The sequence below is a fragment of the Gallus gallus genome, chromosome 4, assembly GCF_016699485.2.
Source record: "Gallus gallus isolate bGalGal1 chromosome 4, bGalGal1.mat.broiler.GRCg7b, whole genome shotgun sequence".
NCBI lineage: Eukaryota > Metazoa > Chordata > Aves > Galliformes > Phasianidae > Gallus > Gallus gallus.
In genome coordinates this window covers 18,217,993-18,232,954 of record NC_052535.1, presented here as the reverse complement: position 1 = coordinate 18,232,954, position 14,962 = coordinate 18,217,993, and the positions used below count along the sequence as shown (strand labels likewise).

General features: G+C 37.8%; 1 protein-coding gene across 1 annotated transcript in view; it reads left to right on the top strand.

Moving 5' to 3' along the window:
* Nucleotides 1-14,962, top strand: part of AFF2 (AF4/FMR2 family member 2) — a 335,698-nt gene that overhangs the window by 235,999 nt on the left and 84,737 nt on the right. The window contains exon 11 of the mRNA XM_046941145.1: nt 14,831-14,868. Coding sequence (XP_046797101.1) covers nt 14,831-14,868 — 38 coding nt within the window. The remainder of the gene's footprint in view (nt 1-14,830; nt 14,869-14,962) is intronic.

Below are 14,962 nucleotides of genomic sequence, written 5' to 3'. Positions count from 1 at the left end.
GTAAAAAAATACAAAAAATAAAAAAATAAAAGAAGTTTTGTTATTTCTATACATTTACTATATTGTATTTTACACACAGCCCAAGACAATTCCTCTTCACTCAGCACAGCCCAGGCCAGCCAAAAGGTTGGACACCCACACTTTAGAGTCATATCAGGCAAAATGCACCTTCCAGTGTTGTTTGACCCCTTACTCGTACAAGTCGGTACTATTAGCACCAAGAACAACTGGCATTCTCACCTGAAGGCCAAGAATCAAAAGGCTGTATTGATGCAACACGCTATTGTACAGGCATGTTGGCTTGCCCAAATATTCCCATAGGCTGACATTGTGACATTGAAATTTCTAAAATTTAGAAACAGTAAAATATTCTCAGGCAGGATTTATTTTTGTTTTCTTACTGTAGTAATTTTCTGTTGATTTCAGCAGACTTACTCCAGATTTACGCAATTTACACTCACTCAATGTCATGTCTGATGTCAGTCCTGTTCAGGAAGGCCATGTTTTGTCTCCGCAACATAACATAGAATTGGCAGCTCTAAAAGCACTGCTGTTGTACTGTCATGTCAGTGCATGTCCTTTACCCAAAGGTAGGGTTATGCTGGGAAGCAATGTTACCTTGCTCACACGTTAGAGGCCACAACCTCTGTGGAGGTGTAAAGGTGTGCCCAAGCTGTAGGAAACCTCAAACTGAACCAAAACTTTACAAGACTTTACAGCAATATGTTTGATAGTGTATGCTGGGAATGAGAGAGCTGTAGTAAGGAGCATTCATGTCTCTTCTCAAAATTTTATAGTACATGGAAAATGTTTTTTTTATTGTTTTTTTTCCTTTAGGCAGTATGAGTTTCATGTTACTCTGATTGATAACCATTGATTAATATCTCCTTAGATCTCCCAAGTATCTTCTGAAGAGGCAGATTATGGTATCTATATGTAGACATTGAAAACATGAATGGATCCAATCATGTAAAAAATAAATGAACTGTCTAGACAGTAAGCACGCTAGTCATATTTCTTCAGTTTCCTGCACTTAACAAGAATAATGTACCTTTTCTATGTAGCCCACAAATGTGTGGATGCATCACTTTTATGTGCATTACAAATAGAAAATGTAAGCAGTATGATAAACATTATGGGAAAGAATTCCACAGGTTTTTAGATTTCCTGGAAATGTAACTGTATGTGTCTGTCCTTTAGATTCTTGTCACACTGCATCCCAGAGTAAGGCCTTGCAAAGCTGAGTAGTATGGCTCTGCTGCATCACTCAAGCATAACACTGGCAGTACCTTCACACTTCAGCAGCTTTTGCCATTACTCTCTAAAGGAATGAAAGGGGACTGGGTGTGGAAAAAAGGTTGGTCTAGCACACTGGTTGAACACATAAACATCAGTAAAGTAATGGCAATGTTTTTCATCTACAAAATATTATTCACAAAAGATATGTAAAACATCCATTCATGAGGGACAGATCAAGGTAATTACAATATACAAATTATAAGATGCTGAATTTTCAGCTGTGGGTTTATAAAAATATGTTTCTATTAACATAGAGATTTTGCATACAAATGACTATTGTAGTTCACCTGTACACATGTGTACATTCTGACAGGGATAGAAAGATTAAAAATCAAAATCATTGTAACAGTTTATGCAACATGTTCTAAATAATCATTCTCATTGCAATCTTCCTGATGTTTTTCTGCTTGTAGCCAATGTAAAGCACAAGCTAGCATTTACTCATTTTTATTTATAAAAATACAACATATAAAAAATGTAATCTCTTGACTAGTATTTCAAGGAAGCTGAAATTCTTTGAGAACAGCAGTCAGTAGGGAGTCCTAGGACCCAGGCTTGTATCTGTCCTTGAGAATTGCTTGGGACCCTTTGATACTTACATGGAAGGGGCAGTAGTGGCACTGATCCATAAATGCACTTCGATATCAGCTTTCAGTGAATGTCTATGGTATGTGGAGAGTGATCCATCATCCTGTCTTCTAAGACTACCAGTAGTCCATTTGTCTTGTTGCAAGACAGTTAGAAGCTTGTCTGCAATAAACAAAACTCATGTCCTGTTCTTTCACTCCTGTTTATGAGCACACATATTTCTGATCTGCATTACACTTATTTAGGGGCCCATGGACCTCGTATTTTTTCAGTTGTTAAACACCTCCTTCCTCTTCTCCCCAGTGCTGAGGAGAAACCTAAACCATGATCACTCTGACCAGTCACGTAATTGAGGCTGAGACTGATTTTTGGATAAAATTAGAACTAATAGTTTGAAGCTAGTGAAACATATTTAGTCTATTTAGATAGCATTAGTGGGTTTGTTACTGAAGACACTGTTCACTTTTCAACATCAGCTTTTCAATCAGGATGCAAGTTGTTCTGGAGAACCCTTCTTAATTTGAATATGTTAGGTCTTCTTGGTTATGCTAGGAAAAAAAAAGAGGCTATCCTCTCTAATTTCACCCCAAAAGGCTTAAGAAGCTTCATCAAGAAAGTGGTGACTGAAAATCCAAACTACCTAGTGTCAAACTGCTACACATTGCAAGGAAACTTTGTGGTTTTCCTCTCTTTTTAGACTCCATTACTACATGCTCTGGCAGCTGTGGGCTTGGAGTAGACGTTCTTGGGCTGTGACATGCATGAGGTCCAATTAGATGATCCTCGAAGGTCCCTTCTGACTTCAGATCTGTAAATCTTTGGACTGTATTGATCATAGCTATAGATCACGAAGGAAGCTACAAGTTACCGAACCTCCAGTCATCTTTCTTTGTGTCTCGCTTGGAAAGACTGCAGTTATCACCTATATCTAACACATGTAATCACATCCCACAGTATCTTCAGTGTAGACACTTTAGATCTGGCCACATGACACATGTTTTGTCTCTTAGACAAAATGCTGATTCTTATGTCTTTCATTGTGGGTGATTTGGGATTAAAGACCCACAGAAAATGACGGGTTACATCTGGAATCAATTTTCATCTACAGCTGAGAAGCAGTTATTGATACTGTGCTCACAGTTAGTAAAAGATCTAAAGAAATGGACCTTGTGTTTCTTTTTCAATATAAGCAGCATGATCAGTCACAAATGTTTTTACAAAGAAAATTGTACTGACAGCTTTATTAAAATTGCTGTCTTTAAAGTTTTAAGATATCAATGATTTTACCTACTTGAATGGTTTTTAATATGCATATTGACCAACCCAAAGGATTTTTATGTCATGTATTTATAATACCAGGTGTTATAAATATGTAATATATTATTTGAGAAGTATTGTTACTTTTAAGAGTTGCCTGGGTTTAAGCTCTATGGAGAGGAACACTGCACTCATACTGCATGCAAAGGTCCTCTTGTACAATATTTTTAGTTTGCCCACAACAGATATTGTCAACACAGATGACACACAGGTTCACAGTAAAAACGTTAGTTGACAATGTATTTCAGAGATGCTGCTATTGATGCTCTTCTCTAAGAACAGTGATTTTTAGATGTCTTTATTACTCTGTTAAAAACTAACTCGGAAATTAGAAAAAGTAGTGATTATTTTCAATTAGTAGCTTGGTTCAGCTAAAAGAGCTTGGATAAAACATGGATTTGTTTTTGTTCTTTAAAGCACCTCCGTATAACTCAAATTCTCTTTGAGCTCAAAGGCATCCAAATGAGTTTTGCCTGGATACAGTATTATCAGTAGCTGTAGTGTACTCAGTTTTCTTTAACCAGCTCCTCTTTGTTCTTCTGCCTAAGGAATAGTCCTGTTAACCCCTGAAATGCATTCTTAATTGAAAGCACATTGCTAGTTTTCTGTGTGCATTTTAACAAATGAAACTTTGATACTAACTGCATTGTTTTCATGTAAATATTATTTTTGGCAAACAAATGAGATGTTTTTCTTTTCTATTGTGTTTTTTTTTTTTTCTCTTATTCACTTAATGATTACCACCTTATTTGAACTAGTCTGATAACAAACTGCAGAGATATTGTTGTGATAATACAAATACAAGACATACACATAGTCCATGGCCTTGATGTGTCTTCCATATTTTACACAAACATTTTTATTATTTGCTAGGTTACTACTAGGTAATTTCCTACAAAATGTTTGACTTTGTAGCTCAATCTAAAAACGTGATCAGCTGAGCTTTGAATTGTTACAATGTATACTGAACTTTCAAAGCTCATATTCAATTTATTTATTTTTTAATCTATGACATGCAAAGATGCACTATGCTTTTGTCTTCAAATATGTTTTAAAGTGATATGGCTACCACTTGCATTGTAGCAATAGATATCCCTTCTTGTGGTCATTTATCCCATTCTTTTAGCTGGATCCTGAACAAGCTGTTTACTGCCCAAGGTTTTGCTGCATTTCCATTTACTGTGTTATCAGCAGAAAGGCTGAAGAACAGCTCTTCAGTAATGACATCAGTACTGCATACACAGTGAGAGAGGTCATCTTGTCAAAGCTGTAGAAAAATCAGATGGATTAGGATGAAACTAGGTGCAAAATAACTTTGATAGAGTCTTCAATATAAACAGTTTATCTGTCACCGGGTTTCGTCTAAATCCCAGAGTGGTGCAGCATCTGTTGTAGCCACAGCAGTGTGTTTTGATAAAAAGCCCACTTTCCAGTGTTTAAGATCTACAGTCATGTTTTCTAATTGTAAGGAAATGTTTTCACTGAGCCATTAATGAAAACAGAAGCTATTAGGATAATGCAGTCTGTAACTATGAAAAATCCTTTCATGAAGATATACCTCTTCTTGCTACCTCAGTCCCTTTTAATTGATACTCAAATTATTTTTTTCTGCACAACACTAGTAGAAAAAACCATGTATCATCAACCATGTAAAATGAATTCTCCAGTTTTCCTTAGACCATTCTTTGTAAATAAGGGATTTGATGGCTAATGTCTAAGGTACTAACTCACATAACGGTGACATAGGTTCCTATAATTGTGTTTGTTCATTATCAGCAAAAGCTTTCTGTAACCGCTGTGAGATCTGAGGTGAACTTGATGTAGTTATGAGCAAAGAACATGGCACACCACTAAACTGTATAGTGTTATCAAAGGCCTTTCACTTTCTCAGATTCAAAGAATCTCGTGTAACTGTTTCTGCACATGTTGTTATTGCGGAGGTCATCTGTCTCTGGGGACGGGGGTTAATACAGCCCTCAGAAGGAATGGTTGCTGTAGACTGTACAGTTCTATAGATCAACAACAAGAAGGATGCCCCTGCAGACTGCAGTCATGGTCTTACCTTGACTCTGAGGTGACAGCTGCATGCATCAGCACTGGAGGAACTGGAGAAGCCCTATCCCTCCGACTGAACTGCCTTTCCCATGGTATGCACTGGCATCTCAATGGCTCAAAAACTTTCTACCACAGTAGAGAAAATAATGCAAGAAAGGAAAATACTGGAAGGTAAGCAGCCCTAGCAAAGACTGAAATGCCTTTGTTGAAAAGATGGATAAATACAGCTGCAAGAATTTCTCTCCTCACGTTCCCACAAATAAGCAGGCCCCTCAGCACTCTCTTAAGCATTTGCATTTCATAGGTCTAGATTTTCATGCCACCAGCCCGAAGCAACCAAACTGTCAGCCGTGCCACTAGTAATCATTCACTCAAGGAGAAGCTTTAGACACAGACCTGGTGCCTCTCACTAATTAAATAGAGGTGGAAAGGCCATTTGTTCCTGAGCAGAGCCATAAGGCCCATACTTTGGAGAACCGACAGCTTTTTGGGAATGGGAGGGAGGAGGGAGATACAGCTTTCAGTACTCAGGATGGATCATGTACTCTGTGTGTGCATGCACGCCTGAGCACATACGTTTTTATAAATGAGGCTTTATTATTAGCATGGAGAAAAATACATTTCCCCAGGTCCATTGGCATACATATGCCACTTATGCAAAAGCCTTGTTTTGGCAGCAAGCAAAGGCAGCAACAGCTGAGATAATTGATTGACACCAATATTGTTGTTGTTAAAAGAAAACCCAGAGTTGACCATACTGTCCTATAAAAAATAATCTGAGGTCTGTGGTATCTGTGGGCTGTCTGGGTGCTTAACACTCACTAATCCAACCACACAGGAAACATTTATCTTCCTTTTCTCCTCAAAAGGAGAGAGTGATTTTTATTATGCATGCTTTGCAAAGCATTTTGGTAAAGAAATTGTCTGGCTTTTCTATACTGGCCATCTGCAGCATTGCTTTTATGTAAAAGCCCAGGCGACTATGTATGTGAACCTCAAAACCTGAATTCTTAAGAGTTTTTCACACTGGTAGAATGTAATGCTAGTGTTCACTTAAGGCTAGTGGGCTGCAAATATCTCAACAGAGGGACTCATAATTGGCCAGTACAAGCATAGAAGTAGGTGATGAAAGGGGCATGATAAATCCAGTAATTAACTTGTCAGCCAGAATAAGGAAAGAGAAACTGAAAGTTGATCTCTGGAGGAGTTCCAGGAGGAGAATGGTAATGAGAACTAAACACCCTAATTTTTCTTTCGATGTATGCATCTGCTACTGAAAGGTTTATGGAGGTTGGAGGTACTTCATTTTGTATTATCAGGATGAATCTTCCAAGAACAGACCTCCTACTCACGTGTAGAGGCAGGCTCAAAGCACAGTGTGACAGTGCAGGGCTTAGGCCAGCTTCTCTCACACAGTACATGTGTGCTTTACAAACTAGCACTTTTCGTGGCAATATATTATGCGTAATTTTCAGAGCCGTGCTACTTGGCAAAGACATCTGACCAATATGGCAAACCAGATCAAGGGTAGAGAAGAGTTATTTTATATGTGTTTACTTCGATTGCCTATTTGATTTAATATTCAGGGTAAATGTAATGTTCAGTATAAATTAAAATCCTTAAAATCTTTGGTCCTGTATAGGAAAAAAAACAAACAGCATGAACAAATGAACAATAGCAACATCAATACACACCTTTCCAGCACAACCAGTGCTGGTACTCTTTGACTCAGCCCTTTTGCTTCTCAAATCTAGGAAACTCTTCATTTATTAAGAGGGACAAAATTTATTAAGGGACAAAACTAAGGATAGATTGGAATCCTAGAGGAATGAGTTAAAGAACTTTGCCACTGTAAAGAATCTAAGGGCATAAACTGTAAGGGAACTGAGGTAGGAGGGGCTGTTTCAGAGGCATTTGCCTAACCTCCTCTCCATTTTGGCAAAGAAAGTTATAACCCACATAAAAGCTGCAAAAGTAGCAATTAGACATTGCACAGCAGAAGTATACTTCATTACAAGACTTCAAAACATCACCACTTATTCAGATAAGTCTCGGAGACAGAGATAGATACAAATAATTATACTCTGTTACATCTGGACAACTGAGGAATACTGAGAAATTTTTCTCATATGCAGATAGAACTTCCTGTATTTGAGTTTGAGCTCATGGCCTCTTGTCCTGTTGCCAGGCACCACAGAAAACAGCCTGGCTCATCCCATTTATGCCCTTCCTTAAGATATTTGTACATATTAATAAGATCCCTTCTCAGTCTCCTCTAGGCTGAACAGTCCCAGGTATGAGGATGTTATGGGAGACAGTACTGAAAGCCTTGCTGAAATCCGGGTAGATGACATCCACTTGTCTCTCCACAACTGTTCATTCAGTCATTCTGTCTCAGAAGACTATCAGATCGGTTAAGCCCTGTAGTGAAGTCATGTTAACTGCCCCCTGATCACCTTTCTTATACTCCACATGCTTAAAGGTGGCCTCCAGGATGAGATATTCCACCACCTTTCCTGTGATGGAGGTGAGGCTGACAGGTCTATAGTTTCCTGGGTCCTCCTTTTTGCCCTTTTTGAAGACTGAAGTGACAGTGGCCTTCTTCCAGTCCCCAGGCACCATTCCTGTTCTGCATGACAGTTCATGGAGGGTGGTGTAGCACTCATGGATGCTCGATGGGCCCCCATCAGGGCCCATGGACTTTTGGGAGTTAAGTTTGCCTTAATGATTTCTAACCCAACCTTCTTCCAACAAGAGAAAGTCTTCCTTTTTCTGTTGACTACCCCCAGTCTCCAATCAGTCCTGTTTATTATAATTTTTCCAACTTGATTCAGGTAGAATAATTCTTATGAAAAATCAAGCCACTCACTCTTTAGTAAGGAGTTCTGTTCTCTACCACAGAACTAAACAATGACCAAAATGGTATTGTCAGACCATTTAAATGTATTGGATTTCATGAGATATTCTGAGAGTTGATTCACATTTGTAAATGAACTTGAAAATGCTTTAGAATATTGTCCTACAGAAATTGACTTGACAGAATTTATAATGTCATATTGTAGTCCCTCTTTTTTTTTCTTTTTCTTTTTCTTTCTTTTTTTTTGTTTTTTTTTTTTGTTTTGTTTTGTTTTGTTTTTGTTTTTTGATGAAAGAGACAAAATTTGTACAATTAGCAAGTTCCTTCAAAAAATTTTTTGGAAATGTAAATACTATTTCAAGCTTCTACCATCAAGATACAATGATTCTTAAGTCCAGGCTTTTCTTAACATGGAATTGTCTGTCAAAGATGGGAATTGGTCACATTTTTAATTACACACTTAGTTTGGTTTCCACCACTGGCATGATGTAAACGGATTTTGGGAAAAATACTGACAGAAGCCTGAATATATCTACAGTGTTGCTCAATTAAAAGCAGTTCACTTACATCGCAGATGCAGTTAACTCCTAACTCAGAGACAGACTGTTTTAGACTTGCTCACTTAAACTTTTTTATTTTACCCAGCCTCTGCTGTGTATCATAGATGAAGTATTCTATATAAATAAAAGTGCAAAGTATAACTTCCAAGACAAGTGATAATCTACAGTCTGCTACAAATCAACAAATTTGGAGAGTGTCTTTATTTTTATTGGATTGTTGAGCTGAGTCCATGAGGTGTCTCTTCTTTACCCACAGGACAGAAGAACAGCATGGTGGAATATAAATTTGTGTTGAGTTGCTTAGCTATTCATCTGCGAATACAGAACTGGTTAGAAACTAGGAGGTGAACGCAAATTATATTTGCAGCAGCTCTGGAAAAAAAATAAAGCAAGGAGGCCTGTCTCCTTCTGCCATCATGATTCAGTGGCCTGAAGTGCCATCTGTCTCAGGCCAAGAGACTCTTCAAGGCTCAGCAATTGCCTTCTTAGGTGGCTATCAGTGCTTCTGAATCAAGAGTACGAGGAGGGATTCTTAAAAAATACAGACATTATCAAACTTCACTCCCTTAAAATCAAATACTTCAAATACTAGATTTTCAATTCTGCAATGGAAAATGTTATTTTTCTTTGGAGAGCAGACATTTCCCCTTTAAAACTTTGCTGAAAATCTAATTTACCTTCAACAGTTCCAGTTATTTTACATTGATATTTTTGAGCTGGCCTCTTGTGACTCTATTCTCCTCAGGCCTTTGTGATGTAGGAAACGTGTACTGACTGGAGTACTTTTTCTGGTTCTTTCTTTTCAAAAGTCAGTCTGGTGAAGTCATGAAGAAAAAGTATCATTTTTCTCCTTCTGTGACCCTTGTGCACAACCTTGTGCAGCCAGGAGTTGTTCCTGTGTTAGCTCTTCTGTGTCATAGTTAAATATCTGTTAATGAAATAAGTTTGTGGGTATGTTCACACTACAAATAAAGCACAGTGCAAATGATTCTTGAACAACTCATGCCAAAATCAAGAGTAATGCAGCATATAAAGTAGAAATATGAAGTAGAAGTCTTTCACAGTCATAAAAGTCATAGAAGAACATCTCCAGGCGAAGTCTCTCCAATGAATGATCATCTGTATCTTACTGCTTTTTATGTGTTCTTCAGCATCTTTTTTTCTTATTCACTACTACAGTCAACTGTTGAAATAAGGTCTTAAAGAGCAGAGGTACAATAATGGAAAAGCCATAATTGTAGAAAAAAAAAGAAAGAAAAGAAGAAAAAAAAGAAGGAAATTATGAATTACAGTGAAATGATTGTCTTGTTCATTCTGGCTTCCATTTTCTAATCATCCTAAATTATTTTAATGCACATTTTCAAGCTCAAAATTAACAAGTCCCATGATGCAATTCTCTTAACACCTATTGAATGTTACATTATGCCAGTCCAATTTCAGGCCACTTTTTTGCAGCATCTTCTCCTTCTCAGTGTACATTTATCATGATTTAGGGACATCCTACCTACTCTATTTCTAGATAGTACTTTTAATACATTAAGTTTAGGAAATAATGTGGAGTTAGAACCAGTTTCTTACTTATAAAGGCCTAGAAATCTAAGATAGAAAATAACTCTTGTAATATATATGTCTTTGAAATGTCTTAAATTATTAATCAAAAGCTTGCATCAAGTCTAAAACAAATTAAGCTCAGTCGTAAAGATGAGAAACAGGAATTATTAACTGGGTAGCAAAGTTGATGGGGGCTCAATGAGATCATTTTGTTCAAAGATTAAAGGCGATGAACACTGAAATAGTTGAGGAGGATGGCTATGAACACATCTGACAAGAACTGCTAAATTCAGTAATGATCAAAAGTTAATTATCAAAGCAGAGAGAACTACTCAATGTGGACAATTTGAGTCAATAGCTAAGCAGCCCAGCAAAAAAAGTAATTTGGAAGAAGTATTTTCCTATAATGAAGTTATATAAAAGTCGTACATTTCAAAGAAACCTGCCTAAAACAAGATTGCATTCTTCCTGATCAGAGAAATATAATTAGCTCTAATTGACAGACCTGCTGCACACCAAATATTTTCAAACAATATGCTTTTGCATCAAAGCTTGATGTGTAGAGTTACTCAGTGTCACTTTGATTTTGCCTTTCTTTGTCTTCTGCCGCTGGGCATGCTCATGATACATCAACAAATACGTTTTGAAAAATGAATGAGCAGCACATACAAGATAAATAAAAGCAGAAGGCATTCGGCATTTCTTCTTCAGATAGAACCCCTGCCATACTGTGTGCTGTGTTTAACATCATCATGTTCCCACTCAGAGGCAAACTGCATCATCTGAAATAGGAAATTACCAGTTGCTCTATAATCCAACACTGTACTTGGCTAGTATGTAGATTAACCTGAGAGCTTGCAATATCATAGAATCATAGAATCATAGAATGACTTGGGTTGGAAGGGACCTCAAGGATCATCAAGCTTCAACCCCCCTGCCGCAGGCAGAGCCACCAGCCTCCACATTTAATACTAGACTAGATTATTTTTCTAAAACTATGTATGAGTGAACAAACGTGTGGAGAACAGTCTCCCCACAGTATGTCCTTTCTTAAGAGCTAGGAAGGTGCTTTCTCCCAGTAGCACAGGTGGAAAAAAATAAAAAAAAATTCCATGTAAAAATCTCAGAAATGTACTTCTGTAATTCCATATTCCTGAAGCTACCATGTTTTAGAGTAAACATCAACATTGCTAAGTAGTCAAAAATCAAATGCCCAATTTAGTCTCTTCTCTTTAATATTCCATGACTTTGACATTGCCAGTTGTCACTCTCAGAAATATCTTCATCTTCTTTAATCTTTCATGCAAACAGTTTAGCTCATACCATCATGCATACGCACTCCTGAATATCCTCTGCTTCACTTTATACTAGAATTGGCTGCATTAGTATTTACTTCTGATCCTAGACACTCTTTGCTCTTCTGTTTTATTTTCCTTGTCTGTATTTTTATATCCATTTCTTGTAGTGACTTTTGAATAATTTAGAGGAAAAAAAAAAGCCTGTTTGAGATTTAGATGCATGTTTCATATGCCTGAACTCAGAATTTTTATAGTCCAGATATTTGGTATGTGGACCAAATGAAAGTGTCACTGCACAGTCAAAAAATCTTCTGCCACAGTGGAAAGCTCTTTATAAACTTTAAAAATAATTCTAGTTTCTCTCAGGATGGGACTGAAACTTAACATTTAATGGGAGGATTGGGGAACTGAAATGTAGTTTTAAGTGATATTTTAATCCATTTTAAATGAAGCATTTGCATCTTGTTACATGCAGTTTATTAGAAATATTTCTTAATAACATGCTTTCTGACTTTGTGCCTGCATGTGACAGCTAAAAAAAATGGAGATTTGGGGGTTTCATTGGAAGGATGCACAACTCACACTATTTTGCTAATAAGACAGGAATTCCACTTCATTTATATGCTTCTTTGAGAAATCATAATTGGTTTGGGTGCATAATATGTTTTTGTGCAATCTTAACTTCAGCTTTTCCTGAGTTTTAAGTGTTTCATCTAGCATCTGTACTGCAAAACTAAAATAGTTGTTTCCCATCATACCTTCAATTTATCCTTTGGATGAAAAATGCATCTTTCCTCACATTCTGGGAGCAAACCCAGAGTACTGTTGTTTTTCCTTGTCAGCTGTCACAAGCCTTAATTCTTTCTTTCTCCCAAATTTAAAGTTATTATTTAGGATTTCTACAGATTTAAACAAAGATTTTATCTTTGTAGTGATTGGAGGCAAAAGAGCCAAAATAGCAGGTATTCTGAAAAACTAGTCCTATTGTAGAGCCCAAAGGAGAACTAATTCTAGCAAAATTTAGAACCCTATTGTGCAGGTCCCAGAGGTTTCAAAAAGTCAGTTTTCATAATGGATTTAATTCCTCAAGGGCTAGTGTGATCATTTTTCAGGAACGCTAATACTAGCAGTTCCTATGTGGGAGCCATTTTGTTTCCAAGCATACGAGAGGTTAAAGTTCCTCACCAAAATCCAATTTTTGGTAGGCTTTACAAAAATGTCACCAAAAGTAATTAAGCAGTGAAACTTTCCTTTGTGTAATAATTTATGGATCAGTTTTCTTCTGCCTTTCACCACAACCCATGCTTATAATCTCACTAATCATCTGACCACTTCCCACATTTCAGTCTATTATAGTCTGGTTCCGTGAGTGCTGGAAGGAATTTCCTGAAATGGTACAAAACACTAGTTTATCTGAAGGTGATGTCTCAAACCCTCCTGCACTACAGTGTGTGGGATTCTCCTGAAAATGCATGCTGAAGAAAGCATAATTGGGGAAAGGATGAAGAACAGGACCAAGCAAAGGTCTGATAGCAGTTTTCTGCCTAATCTTCCAGTTCACCCTCTTGGTGCATGGCCTGTGGTGGTTGCATTGCTGGGGAACTTGATTTTGCTGTTCCAGTCATGGCCTAGCTAATGTCAAGAGCCTGACCCAGTACCAACTTGGTGGATTACTGGCAAATGCGTGGCTTGATTATACAAAACAAAGCAGTGCTATACTGAAACAGGACCACAAAATGGCACTTGGAGATATGGTTCCGCGCCTCTAGGCTTAAATAAAGAAGTGCAACTACCTCCTGAAGGGCCCAGGGGAGGCTTTCCTTCCTCATCCATGAGGCAAGCCTACCACAGCTTATTGGACTAACTCCATTTAGCAGAAGCAGCAATTAAGTAACAATATCAGCAGAGACCAGATGCTAGCGGAGTATAAAACAGCACAGGAACCACTACCAAGTGAGATTCCCCCTCTGCTGGACTGAGACCAGCAAACATCAGGTCATATTATGATCCCTAACAATATCTAGAAATCTCCCTTTTTTCCTGGGAATATTGGTTACGGCCCTCTCTCAAGGAGCTCTGTCTAATACCATACCTTAGGGGAATTGGCAGACTCCATTACATGGTAATTCACAGGAAGCTGAAAGTATACATCCAACTCTCACCCTCTCCCCCCCTTTTTTGCATGTTAATTGTTGTATGATTTGCCAAGACTGTTTGCTTGTTCGTGTATGTTTGGAATTGTTATCTGCTGAGTGCTTGTCAACGGAGATTGTAATTGCTTAAGGGCATTAAAAAAATTTATAGTTAACCACCTGACTTGTGGTCAGTGAAGTGTGTTAACAAAACTCTGCGCTACACTGCTGACAAATGTCAGGGAACGGTGCATGGCAAAATATTTACCATTTACCTATTCTGAAAAATTGAGAAGAGATGCAAGGTTGGTTCAGATTACATAATTAAGCTACAGAAGCATTAAAAAAAAAAAAAAAAAAAAAACCTAAAATCCCCTACTAAAATCTTGAGCTACTTAACCAGTGTGATAGACTGGCATGGCTCTGCCATCAGTGCTCCTAGCTGTGTTGCTTAGCAACATTTTAATTCAAGAAAAATCGAAGAAGATGAAATCCCCATGGAGAGGGAAACAGAAATAAGAAGGCCATTGACAGATGATCTGAGTTGTTTCTTCTAATATGCTGTGAAGATCACTGGCTCTTTTCATGAATGATAAATGAACTGCACACAGATCAATGGGTTCAGCAATAAACTGGAACCAGGCTCTATGTCTGAGGTGGTGCAGGCTGAAAGGGCCAAACATTTACTCATTTAGATTATTTGAGTGTGTTTTCTCAAAGGTTTCACAAGAGGAAATTGATCCGAACGTTTGGTCACCTCTTGCCCTTTCTGTTGTTGGCAAATAAAAGCTGTTTTGGAAATGGAGTGTGTTCTTCCCTTTAATTTTTGCTGTTGTTGTTCCTGTTCTGGGTATGGGCAGATAGGTTGTGACAAAGGAGGCCAGGCTCAGAGTGGGAAGTGAAGTAACAAATGGTTCCTCAACAATGATAGCCATTAAAAACAAACAAGCCATACTCATATCACAGACTTGGGCAGAAGTGTTTAAGACCTATAGCAGTATCTCCCTGAAAGGGACCAGCTACTGCAGACATGTTCCCTCTGCTCTGGTTGTGGCCAGGTGCCGGAGTGTGCACTTCTGAAGATCATCCAGTAGCCAGCACTTGGATGCAGGTTGGTTGTGCTTAGGTATGTTGTGTAATTGTTTGTCTCCCCCACCCCTCTTCTGTTTACAGGCTGCTGAAAAGACAAAATTGAGAAACATTCCTGTAAAGTAAGTTATTCTTTTATCTATTGGAAAATGTAACTTGAATGAACTTCTTGTGTACAATCACTAAAAAGCCACACAGTAAGGAGGACAGTAAAAG